The 14,881-nt window shown below is 39.4% G+C and overlaps 1 protein-coding gene across 5 annotated transcripts; it reads right to left on the reverse strand.

The window, feature by feature from the left end:
- Positions 1–993: 993 nt before the first annotated feature.
- Positions 994–14,019, reverse strand: gprc5c (G protein-coupled receptor, class C, group 5, member C). 5 transcript variants are annotated; one of them, XM_042508602.1, is made up of 5 exons: positions 13,759–14,019; positions 8,334–9,336; positions 4,465–4,565; positions 3,413–3,544; positions 994–2,093 (listed from the first exon to the last, which is right to left on the reverse strand). In XM_042508602.1, exons 2-5 carry the CDS (start codon positions 9,319–9,321, stop codon positions 2,061–2,063), a joined length of 1,254 nt encoding a protein of 417 aa, XP_042364536.1. In that variant the 5' UTR covers positions 9,322–9,336; positions 13,759–14,019; the 3' UTR covers positions 994–2,060. The 5 variants fall into 5 exon arrangements, with proteins under 5 accessions (XP_042364536.1, XP_042364535.1, XP_042364537.1 ...); XM_042508601.1 differs by having other exon boundaries at positions 3,413–3,547; XM_042508603.1 differs by lacking the exon at positions 3,413–3,544.
- Positions 14,020–14,881: the final 862 nt, after the last annotated feature.

Raw genomic sequence — 14,881 nt, forward strand, 5'->3', positions numbered from 1 at the left:
AAGTACACTTAAAAGTAAACATTAATTAAGATTAATAGCTGTATCAACTTACAATTTTCCAAGGCAAAGTAAAAACCAACTTGTCCGATTTTACAGAAATGAGATTAAATAATTAAATAGCACACAGAGGTGCCCATAAATAGTATTAAATATACATGCAGCGTAGATCCATTGACACATTAAAGACATATTTACATGACTTGACACCAGCGGCTCAATTTACGTGTGAACTTTGCAGTTATTAACAATATTCACAATCCAGGCACAGAAATAGATACAGACTCCTATAATGAACTTGACTGTGCTCGTAACTTATTAAATAAGAGTGAATTCTGAGTTTCTGTAACGGATTAAAGAGCGTTTCTTTGGTGTTTGCTGTGGTTTGTTTGTTGTTCAGGGGGAAGAAAGCACTTTTATAAACGTGTCTGTATATGTGAAAATCATCGTGAGCCAAAGACACTTCACCAAAAATTTAGCCCGATTATTCTCTTCAGCCATGTTTTTCGCTCCGTCAGCTCCGTCTCTCTCCAGCATAGCGCACTCTCAGTTCTCTCTGAAAGGGCGACCGCTTTTTTTTCAAAAAAGTTCTTTTTTCCGCAGCAATGCCGTGGCTTCATCCCCTCGCTTTCACTTCCAAATGAAGTCTTTACTGTCTGAAACCCAGCGGCATCATGGGAAAACCAGTCAATAGGAGGTTTATAGGCGTGACCCGGCGTTTCACCTCCGCAGTTGGTCGACGGGTTCCTCTCAGAACCAGCTCAGGGGGAACCGTGGTGCTGAACGGTTGTAATACACATGGTTGATGTGGGGGTTGAAGTTTCAGTGTGGATGGTGACAGTTGGTCTAGGCCGCTGCGTAGGGCGCAGAGACGATGAGTTTTGTAGGTTAACGTGGGAACATACCGATGTGCGTAGTAAGGGGGGGGTATGGTTTGGTGTTATTAAAGAGGTTTTCTACACGACTCACATAGAACGTAATTAGAAAATGAAATATTTAAACTTAAAAATGATAATTGAAATTGCCTCGTTCTGTCTAAGTGTCAGCAACTTCAGTAATCCCAGTTTTGTTAACATGTCTAAGAACAAACAAATATGATGCAGCCAGCAGAGTGCAGATATACAGCTCAGTAAACGTGGTTTACTGACGTTGCTAAAACTTAGACAGTAAAGGTAAATTTGTAACTTTTAAGTTGAAACCACTTCACAAAATTAAGTAAATACAACTCAATCTTAAGTACACTTAAAAGTAAACATTAATTAAGATTAATAGCTGTATCAACTTACAATTTTCAAGGCAAAGTAAAACCAACTTGTCCGATTTTACAGAAATGAGATTAAATAATTAAATAGCACACAGAGGTGCCATAAATAGTATTAAATATACATGCAGCGTAGATCCATTGACACATTAAAGACATATTTACATGACTTGACACCAGCGGCTCAATTTTACGTGTGAACTTTGCAGTTATTAACAATATTCACAATCCAGGCACAGAAATAGATACAGACTCCTATAATGAACTTGACTGTGCTCGTAACTTATTAAATATGAGTGAATTCTGAGTTTCTGTAACGGATTAAAGAGCGTTTCTTTGGTGTTGCTGTGGTTTGTTTGGTGTTCAGGGGGAAGAAAGCACTTTTATAAACGTGTCTGTATATGTGAAAATCATCATGAGCCAAAGACTCTCCCAAAAATTTAGCCCGATTATTCTCTTCAGCCATGTTTTCGCTCCGTCAGCTTCGTCTCTCTCCAGCAGAGCGCTCACAGTTCTCTCTCTGAAAGGCGACCGCTGCAAAAAAGTCTTTGTTCCGCAGCAAAGCCGTGGCTTCATCCCCTCGCTTTCACTTCCAAATGAAGCTCTTTACTGTCTGATACCCAGCGGCATCATGGGAAACCAGTCAATAGGAGGTTTTAGGCGTGACCCGGCGTTCACCTCCGCACGTCTGGGTCGAGGGTTCCTCTCAGAACCAGCTCAGGGGAACCGTGGAGAACAGCAAATACACAGTCAGAGCGCAGATGAAGAGTTACCGTGACGAGGTGTCGAGGCCGCCGCGAGTTCACCACTGAGACGTCCTATGAAGACCGTTCCCCTGCAGAGACGAGAGGCGGTGGAGGTGGTGAACAAACAGAAAAACGATGAGATTTTTAAGGAGAACTCCACTAAAAACCTTTTTACAGAACCAAAAACTCTCTGAAAGACTGACAGGCCACTCTGACAAAGTTTGCAGTTTTCTCCTTCATGGAGGACAGCAGCAGAAATTCACAACAGTCACCGGAGGATTCAGAGGACGTGTTTGACATCACTGCCTGTTTTCTACAGAGTACACCAAATTTACCCTGCATTATCATATTTCTGGAGAAAAAGTAGTTTGCATAGTATCTACCTCTGCGATATACATACTTTTTTTCGTCTTTTCTAGGTCACATGATGCTGTGAGGTCACATGATGCTGTGAGGTCACGTGATGCTATCTCTATGTGCTTGTCAGTAGGAACTGGCTCCCATGATGCAGCAGGAGCTACAAGAGCTGTTATTGCATCACATAACGCTGAGAAAGTTTTGAATCCGCGATTCCTCTGTGAAATCGTGGACTACATCTCCCAGAAATCCCTCATACGTGGCCGCTCCCACGAATAAGGGGCTTGCCTTTCCATCACGGCTCCATAACACGCCTACGTGGCCTTGGATTGGAAATAATGACAGGTAGTTTGGTGGCTGCAATAGAAATAAAGCTGCTAATGTTTTGAACTTCCATCGCCATGGTTACTGGGATGTTATAAAGATAAAAAGCTAAGTTATCTACCAAATTATGTCTAGTTTCTGTATGAACTGGAGTCCCATTAGAATCCACTGTAACTGCTGTGAGTCCAAACTGATGCTGCAAATGAGATGACGACAAACTCTTCCAGAGCCACCGAAAAAAACCAAGAGGGGAGTGTTTTTTTATTCAAAACACAGGTTTTGAGTCAAGTATTGCATATGGAAATAACATATTTGGCAATTAGACTTCAGACATCAGGCTATCAGACTTTTAGAAGATAAATGATGAGTAAAAGGAAATATGGGAAACACCACAATAAGACCAGAAAGAGACAAATCAAACCGAACACGACCCTTTTTCACCAACACTTTTCATGGCAGTGAGAAAACAGACGGATCACAGAGTCCAGACGAGCTCACAGACAGGAGGCCTTGAGAGAGAGACAGAGCTCCTCCAGGTAAGAAAAAGAAACTCCAGACAAAGAGGTGATTCATAGTCAACCTGCAGAAGAAGTTGCTATGGCTACAGCGGAGCGGAGAGGTCGACATGCACAGAGGCGGCGGAGCAGAGAAGCATCTGGGGGGGAGCAGGGCGATAAGGAGGAGCTGCAGAGTGAGGAGGCGTCGGGGGCTCGGGGCCACGACCTACGCTATTTCCGTTAGTCTGTGCGTGTGTGGCGCCGGCGGTCTCGGTGTGCGTGGAGGGGGTGCTGGTCCCGCTGTTGGCTGCAGAGTGGGCGGACGCTCTGGGAATGACGATGTCATAGGACACGTCCGGAGGCTGCTGCGTGAGACGATCCGTGACAAAAACATCCAAAACATGAGGGAGGAGATATCAGTGAGCTCCTCCTCCACACAGAGTCACCGTCACCCTTTAGACTGCGTCTTTAAGCCCTCTGATGATTTAGAGGCTAATTTACAGGGTTCACACACATTATTGTGGTTAAGGACCCAAAATATTTTTCTTTCTTGCCTGTTTTTTTTTATTTAAACAGATCTAATTCAAGCTCTGTTCAAACATAATTTTAGTGTCCCAGAAAATGTTCAAAGACCATCAGAAATGCGAAAATTCAATGATAATTTCTGTTTTTACAGTTTCTGGCTGTAATAAATGCTGTCAAGAAAACAGTCATGCCAAGTTTTCTATTAAAATTACCAAAACAAAAACAACTAAGAAAAGAAAACATGCCTTCCTTACCTGTTTTCTTTCTTTTTTTCAGTTTTCTATAAAAATCTCCATTAGAAAAAATATCCAATAATAATAATAGTTTTCTGGCAATTTTGCAATTAAAAATAATTCTAACAATTCTTTCTCTCTCTCTCTGTTTATTGTAAATTTTTAGTTAATTTTCTTGTCACCTTTTCTTTATTACTTGGAGTTTTGTGGGCATCTCTTGCCTAGTTGCTCATTGTCTTTTTTTAATTCACACACATTTGCTCCAGTTTCACAGGTTTAAATGATTCTGAAAAGCAGCTGAACTCAGCACAATAAATCAGGTTTCAAAGGGTTAAACTGGCAGAAACTGTGCTCACACACGTTCAGTGTGTCTCATTTGTTTAAATGTTCCATGTAAATCATTAAACCTAACTGCCAAAGGTCCTTATTTCAATAATAATTTGCAAACGACAACAAACATATTCAAATGTGTGTGTGTGTGTGTGTGTGTGTGTGTAAACAAACCACACCAGTTTATTACTCACATTTCCCACTGCTTTGCTGATGAGAGCCAGCTCAGTGGGCTGGTAGACCGAACCTCGCAGCTGACCCGTGTAGCCGCTGTATGGAGACACGGGCTTGGACGCTGTGGTGGACAGACAGAGACAACGAATGGCTTTAATTTATCACCAAACAAGCAAAACGGCACGACTGTTTCCAAAAACACGGAGAGAAGGTGATGAACAACAACAAAAGAAAATTCAGAAAATTTGTAAAAAGAAAATCACCTAAAAATTAGCACAAATAAGGAAAGTAAAAAAACAAAAACATACAAGAATATGACCTGAAAATCATGCTGAAAATAAAAAAATATAGATTCAGTAATTTATTTTGAATATGTAATTGAAGTAATCATAAACATAATTTCTAGACATTTTTCCATTTTTGGGGTAATTTTCAAACATTTGTTACTTTTCAATCACAGTCACTTTTTACCAATTTCTTGCAACTGTTTCAGTGTGTATATATATATATTCTGTAACATATCTTTAATATATTATACTTTTTTTCTCTTTGTGGGGAAATAATTTTCTAATATTTTTTTTTCTCTCTTGCTCTCATTTTTAACATTAATTTTCAGGTTGTATGGAGACACGGGCTTGGACGCTGTAATGGACAGACAGAGACGACAAATGGCTTTAATTTATCACCGGTCGAGCCCTCTGTGTGATATCTTCAGGCCTCTTAAGTGCTGTTTCACCCAAACAAGCGTCTCCTGAATCTTTGTGCTGGAGTCTCATCAGATAAACGGCACTGAGGGGACGAGGCTGCGAGGCTCGACTCTATCTGTCCTCTATCTGTCCTCTATCTGTGATTTCAGGGACACGAGGAGACGCCCTGCAGAGATGCAGCTGACAGATGACTTTGTCACACTTTTGGATGAAACTGCTGCCACGCCTCAGTTGCCGTGGAGACAATGAAAGCACAGGGCGTGATGTTTGTGGTGGGAATCAGAGCGGGAGTGTGTGTGTGTGTGTGTGTGTGTGTGTGTGTGTGTGTGTGTGTGTGTGTGTGGGCGGGCGTATATGTATATGGCACACTCTCAGTGAGAGATTTGATACACGTTACCACATACCTCCCCACATTTTTGGGGAAAAAACGGCTGGTCGACTGTTCCCGTCCTGCACTGACGACTGTTTTTCACGTTGGGGTCGACAGATTATCGGCCTGCCAAATATCGGCCCGATTATTGGGGCCGATATTTGTCATTTTCCTGATGATCTGTATCTGCATTTTATTTAAATGATCGCCGATAAAAGAAATTAATTAAAAAGTTCATCATGGGAGGAACTTTTACTCTGCAAAGCCTCAGGGAGCTATTTTTATTTATTCATTTTTTTATTAAAACTTTCACTTGACTTTATAAAAAAGAAAAAAAATCATAAACTTGCTGATGTTGAAAATCTAAGCTTTGATTGTATTGCACCTTTAACCCTTTAAAAGCTGAGCAAATCGGCTTGATTGATTCCAAAAACATGGACAGAAGGCAACAAGCAACTTAACAGAAAAGGACCCAAAAAAGAAAATTAAATGACAAACTAAAATATATGACTTAAAATAGACACATAAACTATAAAAATGGGTTTTAAGAAGTAACTAAAAAAGTAAATTACTGGTACTAGGAACAAAATAACAGAATATATATTTTTTTCACCCTCAACTGTGTCACTGTTTCCACGCTTTCCGCCGATTCTGCTGCCCTGAAACGTCACGCAAACTTCACAACTTGGCAACTCGGGTGTCATCGAAATTTCCCACTCGTAATTACGACTTTGGAGGGCCGTTCATGTGCTTGTAACTCTTAAAAATTATATTTCCGAGGAGCACATAAAGGCAGCATCAGCAGCCACACATCCCCGTCATCATCCACGATGATCCATCGACTCCTCCGCCAGACTGCAGGACTTCATGTCCTGATCTTTGTGGATTTTTTACTGCAGCATCAGATCCTTTCAGCTCAGGACGACGACAGCAGCGTATCAGATTCAGCGGGCTCATCACGTAGATGCAAAACAACCTTTAAGGACATTCTGCAGAGTAATCTGTCTGTTCTGGTGTTTCTGTGAAACTTTAACTCATCTGCACAAGGTCACTGCATATATTCTATCATACGTCTATAATGCAAACAGCCAGTGCAAGAAGAGAATAAACAGCTCAACATTTCAAACGCGATGCAGGCCCTGGTAGACATTTTAAGGAACCTACAGTTTAACTGTGAGCGATATGTAGTTACTGTGTCACTAACGTGTCACATGCAAAGTGAATAATGTGTCAGTTGCAAAGTGAATGTACTTTTAGGCTCAAAGTTATTTGCTCCCAAACAAAGTGGAACTTTTTAAATACGTCAACCAGGCAAATATTTGTTTTACAGGGAACTCGGCCTCCTGCCAGACAGACGTGTGGAGTTTTGCATAAAACTCGGAGAAGTAAAGTTGATGGTATAGTTGTTGTCATGTATTTGGGTTTATTGTGTCAGACTGCAGTGAAATTACTGTCATGTACGAGTGTGTGTACGTTCCTGAGTCAACGGGGAAGATATTGTTTCGACACTGGGGGGAACACAAACGTACATCTTCTATATTTTTGAGAGGAGAACGTTTTTTTTCATCATGCTTGTTGAGAATAAAGTCGAAATGTCGAGAGTTATGTTGAAATACTATGTCGAGAAAAAAGTTGAAATGTTTAGAAAAAAAGTCGACATTTCGAGAATAAAGTTGAAATAAAATTTTGAGTTATGTTTGGAAAACATTTTGCTCGAGAGTTATTCATCACCAAAGTTCAAATCTGTCAACATCTTTCCAACTTTGTGTCACATGCGTTGTTTGTAAGTCTCACAAGGTTGACTTTATTATCTCAATTTTATTCTCGAAATTTCAGCTTTTTTCTCGATGTTGTATTTCAGCATTATTCTTGACATTTCAACTTTATTCTCAACATGAATGATGAAAAAAAAATCTTCCTCTTCTCTAAAATATTTCTTTTGCCTGGCTCGAATCCTCTTCCAAACCAAGGAAAGTGGGAACGTCAAAAACTTAATTTCCATCATTCTGAGACATTTTTCACCATAATTTGTGCCTTTCCTTCGTCAATTCAACGTGTCCTCTACTACTTTCATGTTTTTATTGAGGAGGACAAATGCATGTTGAGCGAAACATGTCTCTTGAGTCCCCTCTCAAATCTACGCCTGTGATCCAAGTTGGCAGAGTTTTGTAATTAGTGTACATGATTCATCAAAGTCAACAAAAAAGCGGCATGTGCTTCTGGTTTGGACTAGAACCTCATATCCTCGTAGAACGATTAGTGTGATTTCAATAACTCTCGATAACGAATGGCATTGTCATTGTACGTCTGAGTTTGGTTTTGGAAAGTAAAGCTACGTGTATTCGTTTTAAGAAAGTAAAGTTAAGTACGCTATTTTCGGTTGTGTTTAGGATGATTATGTTGGTTAGGTTTTGGAAAGTAAAGCTACGTAAGTTTGGTTTCTGAAAGTAAAGTTTCGAAGGTTAGATTTAGGAAAAGAAACATGTCGATGTTTCTAAAAGCATCTCAAAGTTCACTTGTTTTCTCATGATACATCTTCACTGTTCTGATGGAGGAAAGTCCCGTGTTTGTTTGACCACCTCATCCCGCCTCCTCAGACGAACTATTTATACCATTTCCTTCCCTACTCTTCTCAGCATATCCGTAACGTGACCCGAGTGTCGTGAGTTTTAGCTGTCCGTATGAACAGTGCATGAGAGCGGCCCGACTAAAAGATGGACAACAAACTGTTCAGTTCTACAGGAGTCGAGAGTTTTACATCAAAGGTGAAATAAACGTCAGAGCAGCTTTGACGCGGCGGCGGGTCACGTACCTTGGTTGGGCTCGTCCATGGAGAACGCCTTGTTTTCCATGAACATGTTTTGGGAGCTCTGCTCCTTCAGGATCGTCTCGTAGCCGACTCCACGGCTCGGGTACAGGTCTTCGCCGAAGCTCTGCTGGCTGTCATCGTCGCTGGCCAGACTGCAGATGTCGGGGATGGTGTAGAGGATGAGGAACGCCCACGCGTTCGCTACCAGGGCGATGGCCAAGGTGGGGTCGTCCCACGTGGGCCCCCCTGTCCGCTCATTCCCGTAGACGTACATGACGATCCACGCCACCCAGATCCCCACGGACACCAGGCTGGTGACGAAGATGAAGGCGCCCTCCTTCTTCCACTGACTGTGTTTTCCCGCCATGATGGCGAGACTCGCCACCACCACGGCCAGGATCAGCGTCATCACGTAGATCAGCGCCATGACGAAGTCCTCGTTGGCGATGTTGCAAGGCGTGGCCGTGGCTCTGCTAGCTGCGGCTGTGGCGTTGAGCGGCCCCAGTGGGTGGCGCACCACGGTGATGATGAGCCACTCGGTGTTGATGACGACTTCCACCAGCCACAACGCCAACGCCCCCAGACATAACGGCCACACACGGGGCGCGCTGTTCCGCCTGGCGAGGATGTTCAGCCTCACGCTCTGCATCAGGAGGCAGGCGAAGCAGCCGCCGAACAGCACCCCGAAGAGGAACCTCCGCGAGGCGCAGGTGGAGAAGTCCTTCCCCACGATGAAGGCGAAGGTGAGGCAGAAGAGGCCGGCGGTGAAGACCAGGAACCAGGCGCTGAGAGCCACCGAGCTCTTGCGGTTTTTGTCCCCCGTGAAGGGAAGGCTGGCCAGCAGCGAGATGAAAAGCACAAATGAGAAGATGATGCCGGCCGCCGCGAAGGCCTCCAGCACGATGCCCCACACGGCGTTCAGGTCACACAGGTTGTAGTAGAGGGAGTCCACGTTGGGGCCGCAGCCCTGAGGGGTGGCGTTGGCGGCCATTAGGACGAGGATCACCTGTTCAGACGGACACACAGGGAGAGTCTGAGAGACGGCGGACGTGGACAGATCTTTACAAAGACTGAAATACGTCACTGATGCTGGATTAGGATACTGTCGTCTACACCCAACTGAGCAAACATGAGTCAGAATACACGCCGTCACACATGGGATCAAACCTTTGTCGCCATGTTTACATGAAAATTGTAGAAAGTGACTTGACTGTTACTCAGAGCTGGAACGATTCAGAGAGCGGCATCCTCGACGCCAGCAGCCTCCAAAATATCACAGGAATGTCAAACTGTGGACTTTTTCCAACTCTGATGTTAATCATTAATGAGATCTGGGGACAAATATTGTTTCTGTACATCGAGACGCCCGAATCAATGAGGCAAAAGTGCATGAAGTGCTGTGTTTCAATCGAATCAAAACCAAAACTTTTTCTGACAGTATCATCTTTTTACGTGAAGTTGAAGACATTTCTTTGTGGCCACGTATTCCAGAAGTGTGGTTTGACAATTTAATAATTTGATTTGATTTGATTTGATTTGATTTGATTTGATTTGATTTAATTTAATTTAATTTAATTTAATTTGATGTGATTTAATTTAATTTAATTCTATATTATTTTATTTATCTTGTTTTTTTGGTTTTAACCCAGGTGTGCTTTTTCTTTTACTGGTTTACTTGTTTATCTATTATTTAATCTTATTTTGTCAGTTTTACTTTTATTCTTTTTTTAGTTCTTTTATTCTATCATTATTGTTATTGTTAGTTTATAAGTATTGTCCTTTTTTAATGGCCTATTTTTAGTATTATTATTTATTTAATTTGAACAAAAATGTATCAGTACTGACTCACATGTGCTTACACCTTTTATTGGTTTATTCTTCATCTTAATTAATTTTATGAGGTTTTATTGCTAGTTTAATGCATTTGATTCACTTTATGGACTTTTGCTCGATTTATTTTGTGCCTGAAACTTAAACCTCACACCTGCAATGAAATGTGCTTTAAAAGTAATGTTTTGCTTGATTTAAGGATTTTTTTAATAATAATAACTTTAGTTATATAACATTTTTCAAGCTTTATAACAAAGCACTTTCCATTTAAACGATTAAAAAATTTACAGAAATTTGAAAACATAACAGATTATGGAAGTGCAAGTTAAAATAAAAAAAACTAAATGAGTTAATTGTGCAGTAGAAAATTAAAATTAATACAATTTTGAATATTTTAAATATTTTAATATTATCTTTATTGTAATATCACATTATTTTTTAAATATATTTTCTATTTAAATAAAGGAAATAATCATATATATAGACAGATTATATGTAAATATATAAGACGATCTCACATAGAGCAGATAAAAGGCCAATAAAAAAAACCTTTGAATTTAAAACAGATGGATGTGTAAAAAATATAAAAATGCATATAAAAATTGAAACATGGTTACACTGAAAACATTTTACCAGGGCAACAAGCACACCAAGAATATTAAATGATAATTTAATGAGAATAAAACACTGTCATTTTATTTTTTGAAAGTGCAGGCTTCTAATAAACAACATAATGTGTGTGTTTGTGAATAAACGTCTCCACACTTTTGTCTTCTTTATGTCCGGCTCGTTGTTTTTGTCCCTCTCTGACTGAATGACACTGAACTGAGGACAGTCTCTGAAACAGATCATTATAAGTGTGGTGACGGACGTTTAGTTTATCTAACTTCACAACAAAGATCTTTCTGGAAGAAAGTGATTTAAACGTTTCTGTTTCTGCATGGATCCGTATTTGGTTGGTGACTCAGGTTTTGGTCATTTCCAGCAGCTCTGTGAGCGCTGTCAGACCTGCAGCGCAAACTAAACTACTATTAGGTTTGTTTTCATTTGAGGGTGCGACCTCTAATCACACGCTCAGCGCTGAAGCTCCTGCAGTTTTATTTTCTAGATTTCAGGCCAGTCAAACTGACCCTGTGTTAAAGGGACAGTTTGCCCCAAAAACAAAAATACACATTTTCCCTCTCAGCTGTATTTCTGTTTATCAAGCCAGATAGTTTTGGTGCGAGTTGCAGAGTTTTGGAGATATCGGTCGCTATAATGGAACATCATAATCTCACCGCGTGGTCCTTTTAGTGGCTCCTCTGGAGCTCTCACTCAGTACATTTGCATGATGTCGAATTATTGTGTAATTTAGACTAAATCTGGGCTTTTAAAATAAATGTTATCATGTTTGTCTGACTGAAATCGGACTACACTGAATTTCTCAAAATCGGACAAACACACCCAGATAATTCGATTGGAAGTCGAGCTATTTCGTCATGTCGGACTCGGCGTTCTGCACATGCACCCAGCTGCTGCACCGGCCACCATTAGTGTTTGTTTGTTATTTATGAAGGGGGGTGGGTGCTCCAAAAAGGTTATCGCATTTTAAAAAAATAAAAAAAGCACTGAGGAGGAACTTGTGTTTTTAATTTTGGCTTTGTTGAGGAAAATACAACTTGAAAAGGTTGTATTTTATATTTATTTTTGATTAAAAAATAACACCCCCAGCTGTGCCCCTCCTCTGATAAATAAATATAATAACACCCCACAGCACCGACATGGACGCTAAGTGATGTCCTGCTGGGAAAATCCCAATCAAATCCCAAATGATAAAAATGGATACAATATGTAGAATATATTGCTACTTTTGTAAAGTTTTTTTTTCTATTTTATTAACTATTTTATTGGTTATATTTTATTCTAATTTAAATATTTTTTAAAACTTTTTTTCTGCATATGAATGTTGTCCTCAGTGGAGTCTGGTGTTTTTAATATATAATATAATTCAAACCTGCGTTGGTACGAGCTGTCTGACAGTGAGGTAAAGCACTGAAAATATTCTAAATATAGTGTAAACTGATATTATTTTTTAGGAGGCTTAGAACTAATCCGTAAAAACAGAGTTTGCTCAGTATTATATAAACATGACGCTGCACTTTTCTACCCTGAAATTACTGTAAATAAACAGTTGTGTCTGTGATTGGGTGTATATCAAAGACTGTATAAATAATAAAGATGTTTTTGCATTTAGCTGAAAGAGGGCAGATCTCCACCTATACTGGGACGAGGACAGCCGTCCAGTTAAATGACCTAATGCAGCGTAACTGCAGCTCCACTAAAAGTGACGTCACACGGTCTTTATCGGCAGGAGTTTACCTGATAATCACGGTTTTTAAAATACAGGCGGTCAAAGCTTTGGGACAAACTCCCCCCACTGATAAAGATCGTACGATGATGTGATGAAAAGCTCGTCAGCAGATTCCTGAATGGACCCTGAGGTGTGACGATTGTTTTCTCAACAACAGCTTCGGTGTGTCAGACTGTAAAACCGTCGATCCAATCACACAGAAAACAGAAGCACGTTGAGGGGACCCCGGACTCCCCGGGCTGTGAGGTTTACTGTATCGTAATATTTGTGATTTATTGAAAATGTGTTTAGTAACATGAAACACTGAGACAGACATTAAACCGAGGTGGAATATAATGACGTGTCCTGTTACTTTAACACATCATGAAACCAGCAGACATGTGAGCATGTTTTCGTCTCTGCAAACCACACATACATTTGCATATTTCATACAGGAAGCAATGACCAACATGGCAAGAAATATCCCCCAAATTGCAAATAAAAAATTGTAAAAGGTGACAACAAAATTGACCAAAAAAAATGTTTGAGGATAAATGAGGATTAAAAAAATTGTATTTAAAATAATATCACAGATAAAATATAATAATATATATAAAATAAATTCACATATATAACTTATTTATTTATTTTAACTTTTTTGTTATGTTTTTCTTATTATTTTCTTGTAATTTTTTTATATATACATATATATGTGCTCATTTTTGGGCCATGTTTTGTTAAGTTGAGTTCACAAAAGGGGAGAATTATTCGAAAGTTATCATAAAAATGGGAGAAATGTCAAGAAAACTATGTTTATAGTTAGAAAACACGTTATATTGAAAAATATACCACAGAAAAAAAATCGAACAAATTATGCAAAAATAAATACATATATTATTTTATTTTTGAGACATTGCTTTTTTTTAAACAATTTTTTGCTCATATTTTGTCCCTGTCTTGATTATTTGCTCTTTGTCCTCTCCACATGTTTTTGACAGAAATCACACCGGTTTGAATAGAAAAAGAGCCCATTATCGGACACCTTCTCTGCTTCTTTAAAACAGACAAAAATAACACTTAGTGCTGTTTTACGCACGAAAGGCAGCTTGTAGTTTGCAGTTTCTACGCATCAAGATGAATATTTTGACATGAAATGTTTGTTAATGTGATTAAATCTCTTAATACAGCCTACATAAAACCATATCTAAACACGTACTGATGTTAAAATAAAGGGTGCACAGCAGGGAGGTGAGTGTGGGAGCTCGGTACCTGAGGGTCAGCACACTTCTGTCCCAGCTGCTCGCTGCTCTCTGCTCTTCTTCACCTGCTCCAAACGGCGGAAAACACCGCAAATCATCGAGAGGAATCACCGCCAAAGTTTCAGCTCTTCAGTGTCTGAAGTCAAACCTCATCAGCCTGAGCTCACACACTTTCTCTGCAAATGAAAAAGCAAAATAAAAAAGTTAAAAAGCCTTCACGAGCGCCTCGCAGCGAGCTGACTGCTGACAAACTCTCTGTCTCACTCTCACGTGCACGCACACGCACGCACACATGCACGCAAACGTATGACAGCTCTCTCTCACGGTTTCATATAATTGTTTTTTTTTTAAATAAATAAAATAAATATTGCACTTCTTTATTTCAGAATTCTGCACTTCTCTTTTTACTGGATGATGTTTTATTTTATGGGAGATAAAATAAAAAAATTGATGAAACATGTGAGAGCTCTCTGTTAGTGGTGTCCGGAGACATCTGCTGGTGAAAAGGGTTAAATCTTACAGCAGCAGAATGGTTTGATTTCTTTGAAAAATGTCGAAATAAATAAAAATAAAGTAAAAAGTGACATGAAAATGACCTAAAACTAGTTTTAACAAAGAGTGAAGGATTATCCCAAAAAAGGGAAAAATGTCCAGAAAACTGTATTTATAAATATAATAGTTTTATATTTAAAATTAGGTTTTAAAAAATATTTAAAATCTTTTTAAATAAATGCATATAAAGTAACAAGAAAATTATAACAATTAGAATCAGAAAACTATATTTATAATACTTTTAGATTTAAAATTAAGTTTCAAAGAAATATATAAAAATATGTCAAATAAATACACAGAGTATATATTGTTTTTAATTTTCAGGTCATTTTCTTATTCTTTTTTTTTTTTTTTTTACTTTATTTGTGTGCTTATTTTGATTTATTTTTTGGCCACATCTCTTTCTGTTGCTTGTTTCCTTTTTTCCATAATTTTGAGAGAAATCAAACCAGTTTGCTCAACTTTCGAAGGGTTAAAGAGGTTCAGCCACAGGAGGGGGGCAGCAGAGTACAGCTAGTTCTGTTAAAGTGAACATTTCAGTGGTGGAGGACGTTTTATGTCTTAAAGCAGCTCCTTGTTAG

The sequence above is a fragment of the Plectropomus leopardus genome, chromosome 19, assembly GCF_008729295.1.
Source record: "Plectropomus leopardus isolate mb chromosome 19, YSFRI_Pleo_2.0, whole genome shotgun sequence".
Classification (NCBI taxonomy): Eukaryota; Metazoa; Chordata; class Actinopteri; order Perciformes; family Serranidae; genus Plectropomus; species Plectropomus leopardus.

Bases quoted from the DNA above. Each gene is read 5' to 3' on its own strand.
- gprc5c (XM_042508599.1), bottom strand. From the start codon at position 9,321: ATGGCCGCCAACGCCACCCCTCAGGGCTGCGGCCCCAACGTGGACTCC. The intron at 4,566-8,333 runs GTACGTGACCCG...TGTCCACCACAG, and splicing joins CATGGACGAGCCCAACCAAG to CGTCCAAGCCCGTGTCTCCA. The intron at 3,548-4,464 runs GTGAGTAATAAA...CGTCTCACGCAG, and splicing joins TCAGCAAAGCAGTGGGAAAT to CAGCCTCCGGACGTGTCCTA.